The sequence below is a fragment of the Bidens hawaiensis genome, unplaced genomic scaffold (assembly GCF_021521415.1).
Source record: "Bidens hawaiensis isolate Kalapana, Puna unplaced genomic scaffold, B.hawaiensis_p1.1 tig00018959_1, whole genome shotgun sequence".
Taxonomy (NCBI): domain Eukaryota; kingdom Viridiplantae; phylum Streptophyta; class Magnoliopsida; order Asterales; family Asteraceae; genus Bidens; species Bidens hawaiensis.
In genome coordinates, this window is record NW_027492880.1 from 440,786 (window position 1) to 459,779 (window position 18,994).

At 35.1% G+C, this 18,994-nt stretch overlaps 2 protein-coding genes across 2 annotated transcripts; both read left to right on the plus strand.

The window, feature by feature from the left end:
• The first annotated feature begins 294 nt into the window (after positions 1-294).
• Positions 295-3,653, plus strand: LOC143557432 (uncharacterized). The gene has a single exon (XM_077046504.1). The coding sequence runs from the start codon at positions 994-996 to the stop codon at positions 3,463-3,465; it is 2,472 nt and encodes an 823-aa protein (XP_076902619.1). The 5' UTR covers positions 295-993; the 3' UTR covers positions 3,466-3,653.
• Positions 3,654-8,885: 5,232 nt separating this feature from the next.
• LOC143557423 (ammonium transporter 2 member 3-like) lies at positions 8,886-11,211 on the plus strand. Its single transcript, XM_077046498.1, has 3 exons — positions 8,886-10,006; positions 10,161-10,446; positions 10,555-11,211. The coding sequence occupies exons 1-3, from the start codon at positions 9,308-9,310 to the stop codon at positions 11,076-11,078; spliced, it is 1,509 nt and encodes a 502-aa protein (XP_076902613.1). The 5' UTR covers positions 8,886-9,307; the 3' UTR covers positions 11,079-11,211.
• The last annotated feature ends 7,783 nt before the right edge of the window (positions 11,212-18,994 follow it).

An 18,994-nucleotide genomic window follows, 5' to 3' on the forward strand; every position in this document is an offset into this window, starting at 1 on the left:
TCAAGCAACCGGAGAAGAAGATCAAGACGTGGTTCGTTCATCTCGAAAATCCGTGGAAACATCGTCATGGATCAGGTCAGATTCATTTCATGCTTCGACACAAATTATATATAAAGAGTAACTTAGCATAAAAAAATTTCTAAAGCAATTGAACTTATATAGTAAACATTCCAGGATAACATAATGTCTACCTTTAGTATACAATAAATGTAATAATTCATAAAAACTCACTTTGTCTTTAGCCCCATAACCAGCAGTCCAGCTCAGCAGGCTATTTTCAAGTACTTTCCTGTTACTTGCATTTGACACCAATCTTGATGACTATGGCATTCAATGGAAAAGAAAGCCAGACCCAATCTTCACTTCACAAAAACAAAACTAAATTTGTTCATATAGTAAAATGAAAACATGTACATTTATTTAACAACATATGTGTTCATAATCCATTGAAACCGCGTCGATGGACCTCTTTAGCCGGTTTTGACAGTTTCACAGTTTTAACAATCGGTGTCCGTTTTGAAATATATAGGGATCAAGTACCAACACATAAAACAAAAGAATGGTCTCATCTCAACTCTCAACACAAGAAAATAATATTCTACATGAATAATCTATGTTCCCCATGTATTCTAAACCATTTTACACTCTCTTTTCAGGCCACTTTTAAATCCATATTCTATATTAAAACTAACACCCTTTTTGGATCTATCCCCACATACTCAATGCTCCATGCTCAAAGAAAGAGAGAGAGATCTGAAATGATTCAAAACTAATATACATGAACACCAAATGCCAAGTTTGACTTGTACATCCAGCAGGTCAGATTGTACTCCAATACTCTCACCTTCTTACTTCTTAGTTCTTACCGCCTTATACCATTACATGTATATGATGCCAATAATCTGTTGATTTCTTAAGGGACCACCATGATGCATTGTTCACATGTAAATTAAACATCTTTCTTCATACAATCATACTCATCATGTCAACTGAATGTTACATTGTTGTTATGTAAACATGAATGAAGAACAATTATCCAAACTGATCTCAACCGTTGATTCCATGGTAAACCTCACCATCAAGATTCCAAATTCAAGAAACAACTCTCCAACTCCCATTTCACCATCATCTTCAGTATATTATTCAACACACCAGTCTCCAGACACATCTCCAAGTTTTGATTTTTCATTCTTGGCTGCAAAAGATTCTGTCTTGAACACTTGTCCCAAGTTAAGAACTTGTGATGTTTACATAGGGTTTCATGGTCAAAATCAAAACTTGATTAGGTTCTGCAAATGGGTCAGGTCAGAACTTGAGATTCAAGGGGTTTCTTGCTTTCTTGCTGACAGATCAAACTATGCAGATTCACAAAGCCATGAGGTTGCTGACAGAGTCATTTGTTCTGTCACATTTGGAGTTGTGGTGGTCACAAAGTACAGTCTTTTTAATTATTTAACTAATGAGGAAATTAGGTTTTTTGGTCAAAAGAAGAATCTGATCCCAGTGTTGTTTGACACCAGTTTGAATGAAGTTACTGATATTCTTGCTAAGATTGCAGATGGTAAAGATTGCAAAGAAGCTATGGAGTTATTGATTAAATCTCATGAGTTTAAACTTGAAGCAAATGAGGGAAATTGGAGAAGTTGTGTGATGAAAGCTGTTGGGATCTTGAGGGGTAAATTTGGGAGAAAGAGTGTTGCAGACAAAGAGATCGAAAATCTTGATGAAATCCCATTTTGTAAAAATAGATTTTTTGTTGGAAGGGAGAAAGAAATTGCGGAAATGGAAGCGCTTTTTTTCGGATCCGGGGATCTTGAAGAGCATAATGAGGAAGTGTTGAAAGGGTCTAAATACAAGAACTCGAATAGTGTTGTGTGCGTTAATGGCGAACCGGGGATGGGGAAGACGGAGTTGGCATTGGAGTTTGCTTACAGATATTTGCAGAGATACAAGATGGTTATTTGGGTAGGTGGTGAAGGTAAGTATTTAAGGCAGAATTTACTTGATTCATCTTTGAATCTTGGATTAGATTTGAGCGCAGATGGTGAGAAAGAACGAGGTAGGATCAGGAGCTTTGATGAACAAGAAACCGAAGCGTTCAAGAGGATAAAACAAGCTTTGTTTCGCGATATGCCATATTTGTTAATCATAGATAATCTTGAAACAGAAAAAGACTGGTGGGAAGGGAAGGATTTACATGATTTGATACCAAGAAACACCGGGTCTACTCATGTTATTATAACAACTAGGCTTCATAAAGTAATGAGCTTTAAAACAATGCGGCTTCAACCGTTACCATCATCTGATGCGATGATGTTAACCACAGGGAGACGAAAGAAAGCCTACCTGGATCAAGAAGTTGATGTTCTAAAGAAATTTGATGAGAAATTGGGTAGATCGAGTTTCGGGTTATGGGTGATTGGTTCTTTGCTATGTGAAATTACCATACTGCCCTCGGTTCTGTTTCAAGCCATTGACCAAATCCTCATAGACGAAACTACATCTTGGTTTGATGAAACGTTTTGGGTAAACAATCGTTTTCTCCTCAAAGTTTTGATTTTTTGCGTTAATCTTTTAAACGAAACCAAAAACCACCTCGCGTTGAGGATGCTTTTAACGGGTGTGTGGTTTGCCCTGTCGCCTGTTTCGTCAAACTTACTAGCTGCAGCAGCTAACCACACGAGCCCACCGACAAACAAGTTCAAGAAATGGGCCAAAAATGCAAACTTGACTCTCTTTTCTTGTTCTGGTCTCACAAACAGCCAATCATGCAAAACATACCAACATTCGGCTCTTGTGTTGGTCAACCTAGGACTCGCAAAACGAACCAACACGAAACCTGGATGCTGCCTCATGTTTCACCCCATAACCCAAGTTTTCGCCAAACAAAAAGGCGGGTTACTCGCAGCACAAGCATCCATCCAAACCACAAGAAAGATAGGAAACACAATCTTGAACTCAAACCATCTTTGGGCTTCTGCCTTTCTAGTATTCGGGTTCAAATCCACCCCGCCATTAGTCCAACTTAACCCTCTTCAAATGATCCAATTCATCAAAAAAACCGCACTCCCATTATCCATAACCGCATTCACAACATTTTCCAGATGCAATTCAGCATTAGAGCTGTTGAAAATCAGCACAAATGCGCTCGAAGAAGTTGAGAACTCATTTGTGTCTCAGGTTGAGGATCCGGGTCATGGATCTTTATACTGGAAAAAGAAGAAAAAGTCAAACTTGAACCAGAAACTGAATGAGTATGTATGGCAAGATGTAACACTGTTAAAGGCAACATTGTTGGAGACTAGAGCTAAACTGTTGTTGAGAGGTGGATACTTTGATCATGGTGAAGAGCTTTGTAGAACTTGTATCGGTATCAGGACAGTGATGCTTGGGCATAATCATGCTCAAACTTTGGCTGCTCAAGAAACTTTGTCTAAGTTAATTAGATTAAGGTGTAAAGTATAAATCTTGATAATCTTTTGTACATTGTTCATTAGATCAGTTTTTCCATACATTAAGTTTTCTTTCATCATCTTCACTATTACAAAATCGCAAAGGTTATAACCCGATTTTAAAACATGTTTTATAGTGAGAAACTGGATTCTATTAATCACAACTAGTTTCTACTGCATTATCTCATTATAACTAGTTCAATACCCGTACCAGTCCGGGTAGCGCGTCAAAATAAATACCACAACATTGTTTGATGTAATACCGGGCTAACAATACAAACGTACGATAAAATCAATGTTAATGTCAAGGCCAGGACAAAAAAAAATTATGATAACCATACGAAAATTAAACAAGAAATGTGAATATGTGATGCATAATATGGGTGACTATGATGATTAGTTATACTTTGTTATTCATCCAGTTAGATTGTTCTTTACATAGTTCATAATTGTGATGCATAATATGGCGACTATTGATATTTACGAGTTTGGAGTTACATTGTATTACATGTTTTCATCGACCAACAATATCCATCCGTAATTATCTAGGGAGTGATATCCTAAGGAATGTAGTAACACCAAAAAGATATCAGTTACAAGTAAATAGTCACGAGTCCATCGGCGGAAAATTGGTTACACTGATGCATACCGACAAAAAGGTTCGAAGGTAGCTTTCTATTGCCATCGTCGTTTTTGGAGGGATATTATAACTTATTAGCTTCTTTGTTATTATTTCATTATATAGAAAGGATATAACACCCATCTCCATACAACTGTCGAGAAAATATAAAAAAGGTCACACTAGCTAGCCTTTTACTTAAATTTACTACCCCTTTTACAAATACTCATATAGAACACCTTCAAGTGAATCATGTCACCCGCCTGCAACTTTGTCTACATCATCTTCCTATTATCATCATACGTGGTAGAGACATACCGGCGGAGATGATTATCGTCAACCAATTCCCACCACGGTTCCACCTTCTCTCTCGACTCTCGTCCCCAAAAGAAACGATGCAATTGATACCCTTGTCTTAGCCTTTTTGCATTGCACCTGTGTTTCACATTGTTTAATCTCCCATTGCTCCACAGTCCACACCTTCAATTACAACTAAACACTATTAACAATAAATAAATAAACAAAACAAAATAAAAAAAATCTCTAAAAATGTTTTTTGAAGACACTGTTGCTACGGTGCCAAGGTTAACGAGAAGGGTGTAGGGTCATTGATCAATGACAATGAACTCGCCGAACTTGTTCAAGACTTCTAGGCCGCCGAGGACTTCATCGTCTTGGAAGATGGTGAGGAATCCGGAGTCGACGTGTAATTGGACACCATGGGTTTAGTCATTTTCGCTGTTGAAACGGTATTTGTTTAACCTCAACTGACTTGGAAAATTCTCAATTCCTTTAAGGAATTGAGAATTTTCCAAGTCAGCTGAGGTTAAACAAATACCACTTCAACAAGGAAAATGTCTGAAACCGTGGTGACCAATTACCACTTCAACAAATACCATCCTCCAAGACGATGAAGTCATGAACAAGTTTGGCGAGTTCATCGTCATTGATTCATGACCCTACACCCTTCTCGTTTATAACCTTGGCAACATGGCAACAATCGGCCTTAAAAAACATTTTTAGAGGGTTTTTTTATTTACTTTGTTTTGTTATTTATTTTCTTTTGCTAATGGTGTTTAGTTGTAATTAGCCTTTGTTTATGTGAAAGCATTCCTAGAAACATTTTTGAAAGCGTCAGCAATAATGTTGGTGAATTCACAGGTTTATTTGACTCGATATAGAAACCGTTTGTTCATAAAACTTTAAGAATAATAATTAACCAAAAATTTATAATTTGTTTTAACCAAAAGAACTTTCATGTTGTTAGTATATTTATACACATCTTGACATTCATAAATCTCAATTTCACCAGGTATTCATATCTAAGGGTAATTACTGTTTTTAAGATGTATTTAGGTCACTAATCTATATGTTTAACAATATAAACCGTCTATTTTATTATTTAAGGTTTAATGTGGAGTTTATATTTAGCATAAACATAATTTTGTCAATGGCAGTTGTTAGCTTGGATGAGTTCGGACCTCGGTCTACCCAACTTTTTCACTCATTAGTGTAATTCTTCCAAAAGATTTAAAAAGAGTTTATATGTATTGAGCCCGGTCAGCCAATTCAGATTATTTGTTTAAAATCCTTCGGCCAACCCAAATTATTTGTTAGCTTTCTATTTTTAGTTGGGTTCCTTATAACAAAACGCTTGTTAAAGATAGTTACTAAACAAAATGACATTTTGTTCATGTTATCTCCATGAACGTATTATAGCCCATTAAAAGCAACGACTAAATAGCTAGGTTTATACTTACAAGGTTAGATAATTTGTAAGAGATGATGACTTAAAGAAGTGTTTCTTGGCTTCAAAATGGCTTCAATTTGTATAATAAAAGGCCAGCTTCTAGCTAGCTTCTTGATTAACTTAAAGTTCGCTTGGAGGTTCGATGTGGTGGCCGATTGTGTTTTGGTGGTGGAAGGTGTGGCGTTGGGTGGTGATATGGTGGCTGAGAGGGGGAAAGGCAAGGTGGTGGGGCTGTGTGTGTTTGTATGGTGTTGGAATTGTGGTTTGATGACATGAGTTTTTGTTGATTATATAAAGAACAAAGTAGCATGGTCCAACAAAATAATGGAAAGTGTTAGGAGTGGGTCGAGGGTGACAAATGTTTGGTAAAAGTCACGTTTTCTTTTGATTAATATGATGGGTTTGAAGGTACATTTGGCTTGTATAAGATATTTTCAAAAAATTTTGGTTAGGAATTAGGATAACTAGGAAGATTATGAATAATACTAGATGGTTTGATGCTAAATGGAGATTAGGTGTTTATACAAATAATTAACAAAATTCATTTTCAATAAAAAGATCCAATTACAATAAAGAGGCAGGTAAGCGGGCAACAAGCCGCGCAGCCACCCCCTTTTGAATGGCAAAATCGATCCTACTAAAAATAAAATTATCGTTCTTTGGCATCGTTGAGTTACTTTGCATGACCCGCTGAACTCTTTTTAGAAACGTAGCAGCATCGGGAGCAAGAGACCCAAATGTATCAAAAGCAAAAGGAATGAAGGCGTGTTGATTCTCCACACACGCCTTCTCGTGCTTAGCAATTTTTCCTGCTTCTGCCTTTAACACTGCCTGCCTAGCAACAAACCCGGTGTCCCTACGCCCTACAAAAGGGGACACCCCATTAAGGTCCACACAAGCATGCTTCCCCCCAGCCCATCCAAACACAAGAATGTCCGCTGGTCAAAGATTAGACCTTCCTTCACGCGGATCCGACAAAAAATTCACAGGAGCCTCTTTTCTTGTCGAGATTCCCGCTCGTTTTAACACATCAAAAAGGATATCACTGATCAAATCATGTTTATACTAACCTTAAAGATATGTATCGGAACCTATAATATTAGGGTTTTGTATCGAGCCTATGGGCCGCTTTATCTTTATATAAAGTAATCCTATATTGAATGTAAATCAATGAGTTTAATCATCTTACATTATATAGGGTTACATTATATAAAGATAAACAGATTCGTGGGCTCGATACTAAACCCTAATACTATAGGTATTAGGTTCCAATGGTATGTATGTTTATGTGCCGGTAGTATTAATTACACAACATATGATTTTGAAATAAATAATAAACGCTTGTAAATTGTTTCATATTCGTTGTCGGTATTTCATAAAAATAGTTATAAAATATTATCGTATAACATAGAATCAAACCTCCCGGTTCGTCTAAATATATGTATTCAAGTCATTTAAAATAATATATCACAAAATAATTTAAATAAAGTGAAGTACTTAAGTGCAACGTATCGTGCATGTTACACTCGTGATTAAACTTTACAAAATTAATCATGTGGGAATTTATGTTGGGGAATTGGTTTAATATTTGTACGGAAAACGGCTTTTTTAGCTAGGTGTCACAAATCATGCGTGTATTATACATATATCGCATCCCGTTGTGGGCTTATGTGGAGAGAGCCGTCCTTACGGGAAACACTATCCCGCCTTTGACGGCCACGCTTGATGGTATCCTCGTCTAGTGATGACGTGGTGCGCGTCTCTTTTCTTGCAATATGATCTTGTGGTCAATTTATTAAAATAATTAATTTATATATTCTGTAAATTAATAACTCCTAGTTCTTACATTTTCACACAACTACTACATCATCAATTTTGGAAAATTGTTTACAAATTTACAAAATTTTGAGAACTAAAAGATGGGTTCACCACCATCATTATCTGGTGATACAACCTATAGGTTTATTCATTCTTCACTAAACTCACCCACCATTTAGGTGTAGTATTATCACCATTTAAACAATATCTATTAGCAACAAAGCTAAAATCCTTAGTCCAAATCAAGAAAAAAGAAAAATATTGCCGCACATTAGACTACTCCCATCGGTAGTACATTGGTCGGTTCATTGGGGCTTAATAAATATTAAATTTTTTGATAGATCCTTTGAATCACCTGATCACTTGTTCGGTGAAGCAACCAAAGGTGGGTGTGTTGTTGACAGTGACTTGACACCATGTAGCCCATTTCTTCAATCCTTTTAATTTTATTTTTGTCACATGACTTGTTTAGTTGAATAGATAAAACTTACAAATTACAATGATATTAAAAATGTGAAGATAATAAAAAAAAACTACCCTTATCTTTTGTGAAAGACAAACTAAACTTGTATATATAAAACCAAAGCTAGTAACCAGCAAGAATTACACCACCATTTTACACCACAGACACCTCAACACCACGCAGTCACACAATTACAATAAGAAACCTCTCCGACCATCCCATGCCAGATTACCCCCTTTTGATCGGCTTTTACCCGAGGAAAAAAAAACCCAACGACTTTATATCCCCACCACGTTTCATGTCCACTAAATAAGGTACCAGAAATCCATGTTAATGTGACCGCGGCGTTCCTTTTCCGAGTATAGTACCCGAAATCCATTTACGCCCCTCTCACCCTAAGACTCATTATAGCATCAAGATCGTTGTTAGCGCATTTGGTATAACAGTGGCATGTGAATTTAATATATCGATGTTAAAAATATAATTTAGAGGCATTATAGAAGCAGTGGTTTCCATTTATTAAAAAAAAACAATAAATTTTAATAGGTATGCTATCACCTATATTTCTTTTAGACTTCACTACTTTTCTCGAATACGATTTCTCAAATATTAATGTGACATCCGGTCTTTATATCACCAATATTGTTTGTTATGTCTCTAATGAACTTTTTTATCTAGGAGCTCACATATTTATTTTTGGTTGTCTCGATGGAGGTTTTCTAGATGTCACCCATCCAGTTTCTACATGAACACGGTTAACTGTTGACTTTTTATATGCTCCACACGCGTTGATGATTCATGAGGCACGACACTTATATTAATCAGGAATCTCTTTTGCCCATGACCGATATAAGATTTGCCTAAGATGTCACGATTTGTCATATTAATCTTCTCGGTATCATTACAATTTAAATGCTACATACGTTATAATCAAATTATCATATTCACAAAACATAATCATAAACACTTATTACCTCGTTTTCTCATAAACATCAACCTTCTCATCCTTCTTTGAATCGTTTGATGTACCGAATAGTGTTCTTACAAAAAGTATCTTCATGTTCATCCATTTAAGTGCCATAAAAGTTAAAATGTTGCTTTCGATATCGTCATCTGAATCTTGGTGCCATTTATTTGTAGATTCTAAGTCCTAACACAACCAAACATTCAAAAGATGCAACCAATGCACCAAATAGATAATACCAATGATTCTAAATAGAATCCCCTTAACTTTACTTTATACACCAATCACCCCCTCACTTCCCAAAAACTTTCCCTCAACCACATTTCATCCAACACTCATGACTGAAACAACTATCACTTCTCTATCACCCGGCCTTCTACCCGATGAGGCCTCGCCGGAGTGGCTAAACAAGGGTGACAACGCGTGGCAGCTCACGGCAGCCGCTTTGGTCGGCCTACAAAGCGTCCCAGGCCTTGTGATCCTTTATGGCAGCATGGTTAAGAAAAAATGGGCTGTGAATTCGGCTTTTATGGCACTATACGCTTTTGCGGCTGTCTTAATATGTTGGGTCATGTGGGCACACCAACTCTCCTTTGGCAATAAGCCTATGGGGATCATGGGCCAACCGAATTTGTCAACGGTTACTCAAAAGTATTTGCTTGAACAACTACATGATAAGATGATTCCGAATGCCGATTATGTGTTTTATCAGTTCACATTTGCGGCAATAACTGTTATATTGCTTGGTGGCTCATTGCTAGGGAGGATGAACTTCTATGCTTGGATGATTTTTGTACCTTTGTGGCTCACTTTTTCGTATACTGTTGGTGCGTACATGATATGGGGCGATGGTTTTCTTTCAAAACATATTATCGATTTCTCGGGTGGTTATGTTATTCATTTATCTTCGGGTGTTGCCGGTTTCACTGCGGCATATTGGGTAACTTTCAATTTTACGTTTTCGTGGTTAACCAAGTTTATTATCTATTATAGTTATTATGCATTTTTAAGTTTATTTTTATCCTCTAGCATAGTTACTCATATTTATAGAAGTGAATCATGGTTGATCAATATATGAATGAATAACGACGTAGGTGGGGCCACGGATTGATAAGGACAAGGACCATTTCCCACCGAACAACATAATACACATGATGGCCGGAGCGGGGTTCCTATGGATGGGGTGGAGCGGATTCAATGGTGGATCGCCTCAAGCAGCAAATGGAATAGCTTCACTTGCGGTTTTAAATACTCATCTTTGTACCGCCACTAGCGCCTTGGTTTGGATGATCTTTGACTTGATCTACTTTGAAAAAAGCTCCGTCGTCGGCGCCATTCAAGGCATGATGACCGGCCTTGTATGCATCACACCGGCTGCAGGTGAGACCTCATAACATCGTTTTCATATATTTTTTTGTAACAATTTCTTATAAAGCAATTTATTGTAATGTATTTATAGTTTGTTATGTTACACATGCACATGCATAGGAATTGTTGATACTTGGGCTGCAATGCTTATGGGAGTATTGGCTGGCTCTATTCCATGGTACACCATGATGGTTCTACACAAAAAAATAAAATTACTCAAAGAAGTTGATGATACTTTAGGCGTGTTACACACCCATGCAGTCGCGGGTCTTTTGGGAGGTTTATCATCAGGGATCTTAGCCAAACCGAACCTTGTAAGATTGTTCTACAATCTTGATAAATCGAGGCAAGGTCCAGGCTTGTTATACAGCGTAATCAATAGTAACGAGGACGTTCATGTCCATGATGGATTTAAACAAATGTGTTACCAAATAGTGGGTGCGATTTTTATTACCGCGTGGAACATTGGTGCTACGAGTGGTATATGCAAATTAGTGAGCTGGTTAGTCGAGTTGAAGATGCATGAAGATGATCTAGAAATCGGAGATGATGCAGTTCATGGTGAAGAAGCATATGCATTGTGGGGAGATGGCCAAAGGGATCCATCGTTACGCTTGTTTCGACGTTCTTTAACGTTCAGATGATTAAGGCTACATAAGTAGCTACAGATAATAGTATTAGAAAACTGGGTATTTGTTATTGTATTCTCGATCGGGAATCAATGTAGTGATGTTATCCATATGTGTAAAATATGGTTCATCATTATCATAAAGTGGTCAATGTTTTATATTACTAGTATCGAAGAAAATGTCTTGTTATAAAAATTGCATCTTATAAACTTTGATTTTCCAAGTCAACAAACGCAACTAATTAAATTTTATTTGGTATACAAGAAAGTCATAAAGAATAATGAAATGTATTATATTGAGGATTAGATCACTTAATTTGACTAATTTTTGTAATAATTTCTATCTACTTCCATTTTAACCTCCTCTTCATATATTATCTTTCATGGGTTTGTTTTCTTCTGCTAATCTGTCTGAGTCTTTCTCTTTAGATTCAAGTTTTCATTGTTCAGATTGTTGGAGATTTTGGGAAATTCAACTTGGATCATTCAAAATCTTCAGATAAAAATCTATTTGATGGTTCCTTAAATATTTTAATCGGATAAAACTCTGAATACGAGACAAAAGTAAACTAGGTATGAATTCGTGAGAAAGATGAACTAGAAGAGCGAGCAAATCAAACAAACGTCAAGTCTACCTCCAGAGCAGTTATGGATTGGATAATTGCCTTATGGATTTAAGTTTGGAAATTGATTTTATTAATATTGCCTCCAAAATCAGACTTATGATTATGTGTGACATATTCATATAATTCATTTTCTAATGAATTTTTAATGAAGCATATATTAACGAGGGTCTCTGCCCCTGCAACTGGACCCCGCTCGTTCGTGTCTAACATCATAACAAACTAAAGCAAGCGTGCACTCTGCACAACCCTAACTTACTTAATGTTTATTACGATTACAATATTCGACAAGTTAACACAATTACACTAACATACTAACAAACATTGAATCTGTATGCTTCTTGAATTTGAGTTCAATTTGAAGCTTTTATGTTCATGATTTTATGATCTCTTAATCATGATTTTTGGGGTTTTCACTTTTTTCTCCGGTCATTTGTACTATTTCAGTCATAAACTTACTGTTGTTTTTGATGATTTATACTGTTTGTTCTACCGTGCACTAAACCCATCAAAAGATCAATAAATTTAATATGTTAACTAGGTTTTATAACCCGCGCGTTGCGCGGGTTTGTGTCTAGATATTTCGACTTCACGGGTTGTCGAAATTGTGAAAAGAAGCATATTGACAAAAAAAAAAGAACAAAGAAAAAAAAAACAATTTACTCAAATCTATATAACAGCATAGTCTGTCATTACAAAATAAAGAGGCTCAAAACAAACAATTCCTCATGGTCGTTGCCAACAAACCACGCACCGCCAGCTAAAACCTTCCAGCAAAGAAACCTGAAAAGCTTCATTGCAATCGGGGAGAACAAATAGGCTCAGATAAACAATTCACGGCTGCAACCAAAGTTGCTATGCTAAGTAGTTGGCTCCATCGTCGCCGACAAAGAGAGACCAAAAACCATTCGAACCTTGCCATGCCACATCATTGCTGTTATAGTAAAACTACAATGGAATAATATAGCATTAGTAGCTTCAACAACTATATTTGATAAGTGAAACCAAACGTCGATTAACACTACCACTTGCTAAACTCAAAACATCATTAGTAAATCATTTTGACCTCTTCCTTTTAAAATCTTGGAACCTCATTTCCATTCCCTATATCAAAGCATCCAACACAATATTTCTTGTTATTCAAACACCCAAGAATCTTACCCTTAACTCCAGTTGTAAATCTTTTCCCTTGAGAACTCAGTGGCATGGAATTCGAAGTCAACCCGAAAAAGGGGTTGTGTGTGTTGTTCAATGTTTCTGAATTGGAGATATATAGTTTCCGTAGAAACCGAAGTTTCAACCAAATAAACCGAATCAAATATTTTCGACCCACAAATTCCAAATCCAAATAGTAAAACCAATACACCCAAACTGAACAAAACCCAAACTAAACAGTTTTGAGGCAGTGATGTGGTTGGAGCTTGAAGATGTTGGCATTGATAAAAGTGTATTTCTATCATTTGAGTTGTCTAGTGGATTTCCTGTAGGTAATCATTCCACAAATGACAATTGCTTTCACACTTTATTAACAGAGCAATATTCATAATATATGGAGGCAACCATTCAAAAGACAAATTAATTATCTGCACCTTAGAAAAGCTCATGTACATATCCATAGATAAATCAATTGAAACACAAAATATCACAGTAGTTGTAGCAAGGTGAAACCTTGTTAAGACATAGTCACACAAATAAGCTCAGATAAATTTTAGGGTCCCTCCAACTCTCAAATAATAATAGCGAAAAAGCACATAGAAGTATAGAAGCGTGATAAAACAATCATCTTCATAGAAAACAATAACATAAAACAACCACCGAAGAGAGAAACAAAATTGTCAACGGGTATTAAAATTCACATTATATGCTTAAACACAACGATGAAGATCCAAGAAACTTCCCATATGCAAAAAAATCGATTCGAAAAGAAGGCTCAGATAATCGAGTATCATCACATAGGCAAAAAATCGATTCGAAAAGGAGGCTCAGATAATCAAGTATCATCACGGAGAGAGAATGGAAAGCAAATATAATGATCTAAATCTGGTGAAAGTGGAGGAAGTCATTACGTGGGATGGTCGCGTGTACCAACACGTGGTAAGCCAATAAACTATGTTAAAACGTACACCATAGTAAGCCAGAGATACCATATTTAAAGCATCGTTTACAACAAAAATAACGTCACGTACAACCTTTAAACCACGTTTTTAGTAAAGTAAGTTCTGTTTTAATATATATAAACTAGGTTAGGATCCCGTGTGCAACACGGGTTGGAATAAATAAATTTCAACGACGACACAATGTAAAACGCAAGTAATGTGTTAAATTGTTTATATAAATATGCAGTTTACAGTATAATAAATTACATATTAAACAATATGGTGTGTGTATGCACACACACACTCACACACACATATATATATAGATATATATATATATATATTCCTAAATCTCTAAATATATCTATGTTATAGCATTTATAGTTTTATATGTAACTCAACCGTATCTGTCTCTACATGTATTTCATGTCATCTGTTTTATCTTTGTGTTTTTAACAACAGATATAGGATATCAAACTATACAACATTAATAGTCCGGATAACATGAAATATTTTTAAAACTAAGCAACCATACACAATATATCATGAAAAGGCTAATGTCAAGTTTGATGACAAATGCATTTTATAAGGCCATGAGATATACTCTAACCCTAAGGTTAATTAAGATGATAAGACACTTTAAAAGTGGATTAAACCACTTCTTACTTGTGTTAAATTTGATAAAATGGGCCATGGACTATGATTTTAAAGGGTTAAAAGGGAAATAAGAATATATTTAATTAACAATTAATATGAGTGAGATAGAGTTAAAAGGCTTAGACTATTTCCTTTGAGTGAGATGGAGTGAAAGAGAAAAAAAAAATAAGTGATGTGGTGCTTATGTGAAGTTAAGAGGTGTTAGAGTATACCCAATGGCCTAATAGTTGATTTCCTTATTAATTTCTTCCTTGAAGAATATGAGATGGGATTAATATAGTTTTTTTTAACTTTAAAATGTGGCAAGTGACACGAGATGATTTAATTAGATGCTAAGTGACACAACCACATTTTTGTTTATCATGTTAAGGATTAAGGATTATATTATTAAGGATTATATTATTAATGATTACTTATAAAGAATACAGAATTGTTGAACTGATAAAAACCGAGTACTTATTCTTTAAGCTAAAGTTCTTTTATTTTGTTATTTAAATAATAATAAGAATGAAAAGAATAAATAAACAAAGTATTTCATTTTCTTACACATGAAAGAATAACATGCACTCTCACATGTCCATGGAGATACTTTCGTCTTGAGGTCTTAAAATTTAAAAATTACAATTTACAACAACACACATTTATTATTAACATTTATTACTATTTACTAATTAATTAACTAATAGTAATAGGAGAAGCATATTTAAAGAAAAATTCAATTACCGTTTAACAATATTAATTATTCCTTTTTTAAATAAAGAATAAAAATTTTAATGATTGAGTAAAACTTGTCAAATGATACAATTATGGTATAATTAGATGTCAAGTGACACAAATAAGTTTTTATTTATTATAACAGTAGATTTTAGCCATTCTTTCTTCTGTTATAACTCTTGTATTCGAAAGTATTGACATTTCTTTTTATTTATTTTTAAGATGCAGAAACTTATGGCATTTGAGACATGACTATTTTTTAGGTCCTTGTGCCACCTATGGGAATAAATGATGTGGTTGATTTTGGTACACAAAATTTTCATCTTTTATCTTATTAAAATCTTTTAGGTATTTAAATATTAGTCAAAGTTTTTTAATACTTGCAAGTAGAACTCTCACATTTAATACAATATATGTTTCTGATTACTATATTCCAGGAAATAATTTGCTTGACACAGTGCAATAACCTTGTGGCTGAAGCAGTTGTAAATCCAGAAATTACAAAGTGGGCGGGTTTTGGCAACCGGGTCAACTAATAACAAGACCGCGAAGTTGTTTGATCACTTGCAAATCTAGTAATGTCCAAGTTGGTACGTCCATCCGAGTCGTTTATGAGAAGCCGAGATCATCCTTAAATGTTGGTCCACTGATCATCAACAGGTGTGTTTATTAAGACGGAGCTTTCAGGTAATTATACATATCAGGTATGTTAGTTAAGTTATTTTCTTAAACATGTAATTTATAATCCGTGTATATATGTTTAGGTTGGCCTTTTGAAAGACAGGAAAACCGGATATTTACTCTCAAAGAAAACAGCCTATCTCCATCCCAAAAACAATAAATATCACCGGCTAAAGTTACCAAGGGTTAGCGATCACTTTCTTCTACGTTTCACACATTAATTCTACGTGCAAATAGACTTGTTTATCGACTAGCGGCTAGCTCAGCTTGCTGGCTGGCCAATGATGGCTGGACCACAACTATCTTTAAAGGAGAATATTGCTTATGGTTTTAATTGTATAAGGGAAGTAAAATTTGTCATGGGTTAAGTGTCTCCACAAACCATATGTCATCGGTCGAGTGGATGCGTGGTTAATTTACTTATTGGGTTGTAGAACCCGCTTTTAGTTATTATTTTATATGTTTGACTTTTGGTTCTAATTTTTGCGAGTTTATAAAACGTGTGATTGGTTCAATCTTTTTACGTCTATTTTTTCGTTCGGTTTGACGGTCCTGCCTCAATATGTGGGCCTAAAGACTAGTTTCATATTAAAAGAGATATCATTCCTAAACAAGGGAAGATTTGTTTGTAAGGCTTATTTGTAAGTGGATCACTATGCATTGTTACAGTGAGAAAACTGAGTGGTGACCAGTATGTGAGACTTGAAAAGGTCATGACAGCCTTCTAAGTGAAAGATTGTTAAAAGTAATCGTTTTCTTGATAATTATTAAAGAGTGGTGAGTTAATTAACATGATAAATATTTGGATTTGTTAACTTTTCCTTCACTTTAAAGTAAATCATAATTATAGCTTCTCTGAGAAATATATTTTCTTAATAAACCTAAAAAAAGTGAAAGTTAAATTTTGAATAGGTATGAATTACCTATTTACTCTTTTTATGCTTTAACACACAAAGTTCCTTTCTATCTGCCTCCTCCATCAACCTTTTCTCTCTTATTTCTCACCATACTCATTTTGAATAGGTATGAATGAACCTTGCGGACTTGATTGTCAAAGAGTAGTCTGTCCCTGAGACTTTGACCTCGGGACCCCTTCTAACACTTTGGTCTCTATCACTCAAAATTCAATTTGGGAGGTCGAAGAACAACTCCGCCAGATCATGAAGGACACCACAAAACTAGATAGAATCTTTTTTTATACAATGTTAAGACTCAAGTCCTGGTGAATCGTTATACAAACACAAACCATTTTCTATCCCATAACATACTCTTTGTTTTATTAGTCTTCAAAGCCCAAGTTTATTTAAGATTTCATTATTGCTTTAGTTCTTAAACGTTGGCATTTTTATTAAATTTATGTACAATTTTATTAAGTTGATAATTCTTTTCTTATGTCTGTGTATGGTTCAAGTTCTGAAGTGTGGAACACAATACAAATTTTATTCTTTTTCATGATAATTATAAGAACTTTTTATCATAAAACTTATAAGACCTGAAATACTCTGCTAACTAATGGAATTATTGTGTCAAACAAGGGACCTCAAAGAGATTATTGTAAGAAACTAGTGAAGACAATATATTTACTATTTAGAAATGCGTATATACAATATTAATTTTGTCTTATATATTTATTTTCTATTTGTAGACAAAGCCAACTGCATAAAAGATTAACTATATGCAACTTCTAGTTTTATAAAACTTCTTTTTGACACAAGTATATATGATTAATTATTATATATCAATATTTATTTTCTCATTATAAAAAGGTGGTGGGAGACTCAGTACGCTGGAGAATATCATAAAGGAAGAAACCACCAAAAGTATTCAATCCACTCGAATTCCCGTCTACCAAATACAAGGACCCTCTTATCATTTTTATATTATAAATCAATAATATTCTTTTATATATGGTACACAAATCAATGGCAGCCAGTAGTACTCACTCAGTCATACAAAGGCCGTTCTATCATATTATATTGATGATACAATGTCACAAGTTTAGACACTTTCTCACAAATAAAATTTTAAAAATATATTTCAAATAATTCATCCCAGTCTTATCTGATTTTTAGCTAACTTACTTCTATATATGGTACAAAATTAAATGCCAACATATCCATATTTAGAAAGTTGGTGACTTTCAAAACAAACGTCATTTAATATATAGACCAACTAAAGTCTAAAAGTCAATAATGGTTAGGCTGAGGGGTGTGGAGGACTTTAATGGGCGCTTTAATTGGGGCTCCAACCAATAATATTATGACGTGTGGCAGAGAGAGAAACTGGATAAGGGGGGTGTTGGAGCCCTCGTTGGAGCCCCTGGCCCTGGTGTGGAGGGGCTCCAGCGATTTTTTTTTATTTTTTTATAAATATATTCAAACAACGTATTATTAAAAAAACTCATAAATTATTAAAAAAAACACACATTAATAAAAAAAACACATTAATATCTAAAAATAAAATAAAAATTAAAGTACTAAAAAAACATTCTTCTTATTCTTCGGCTTGGTCTTATTCGATCAACCTCTTTCGGATACGTTCCTTTTGCTTTTCCATTAGCATTTGATCAACCGGATTTAGGTTACTGAAGTCTCTAGGAGACGGTTGTGTGTTGGATGGTTGAAAGCCGGATGATTCTTGCGGCTCCGAATAAAACATCGGTTGGTGCGGTGACGACCATAAATCGTCGTCAAGATAATCTGAATCAAGGTTTGGGAACCAATTTCCAGCCATTTTTTTTTAAAAAAAGTTGAGAAGATGAATTGATTTTGGGTGAAGGTTTGAAGTTTTGGTATAAAAATGGGTGAAATGGAGTATAATTATATAGGAAAATATTTTTTTTTTAATATTTAAGAGCCCAACGGCTCTTTTCTAAACCCAATGCAAGATTCTCTCTCTCTTCAGCCGCTAACCAGCTCACGCCTCTCTTTTTTTTTCCGTTAGCGCCCCGGTGGTGTGGTGTTAGCGCCTGGGGGCTCGAGCGGAGGGGCTCTAGCGCCCCCGTTGAAACCCCACACCCCTCAGCCTTAACTGGAGTTCACGTAACCACCAAACTCATCCTAGCCATTGATTATAATTCATAATCAATAGTTCAGAAAATTTGTCAAACATATAAAAAGACTTTAATAACTAATTAATTTCAAAGATAACTACTACTATTC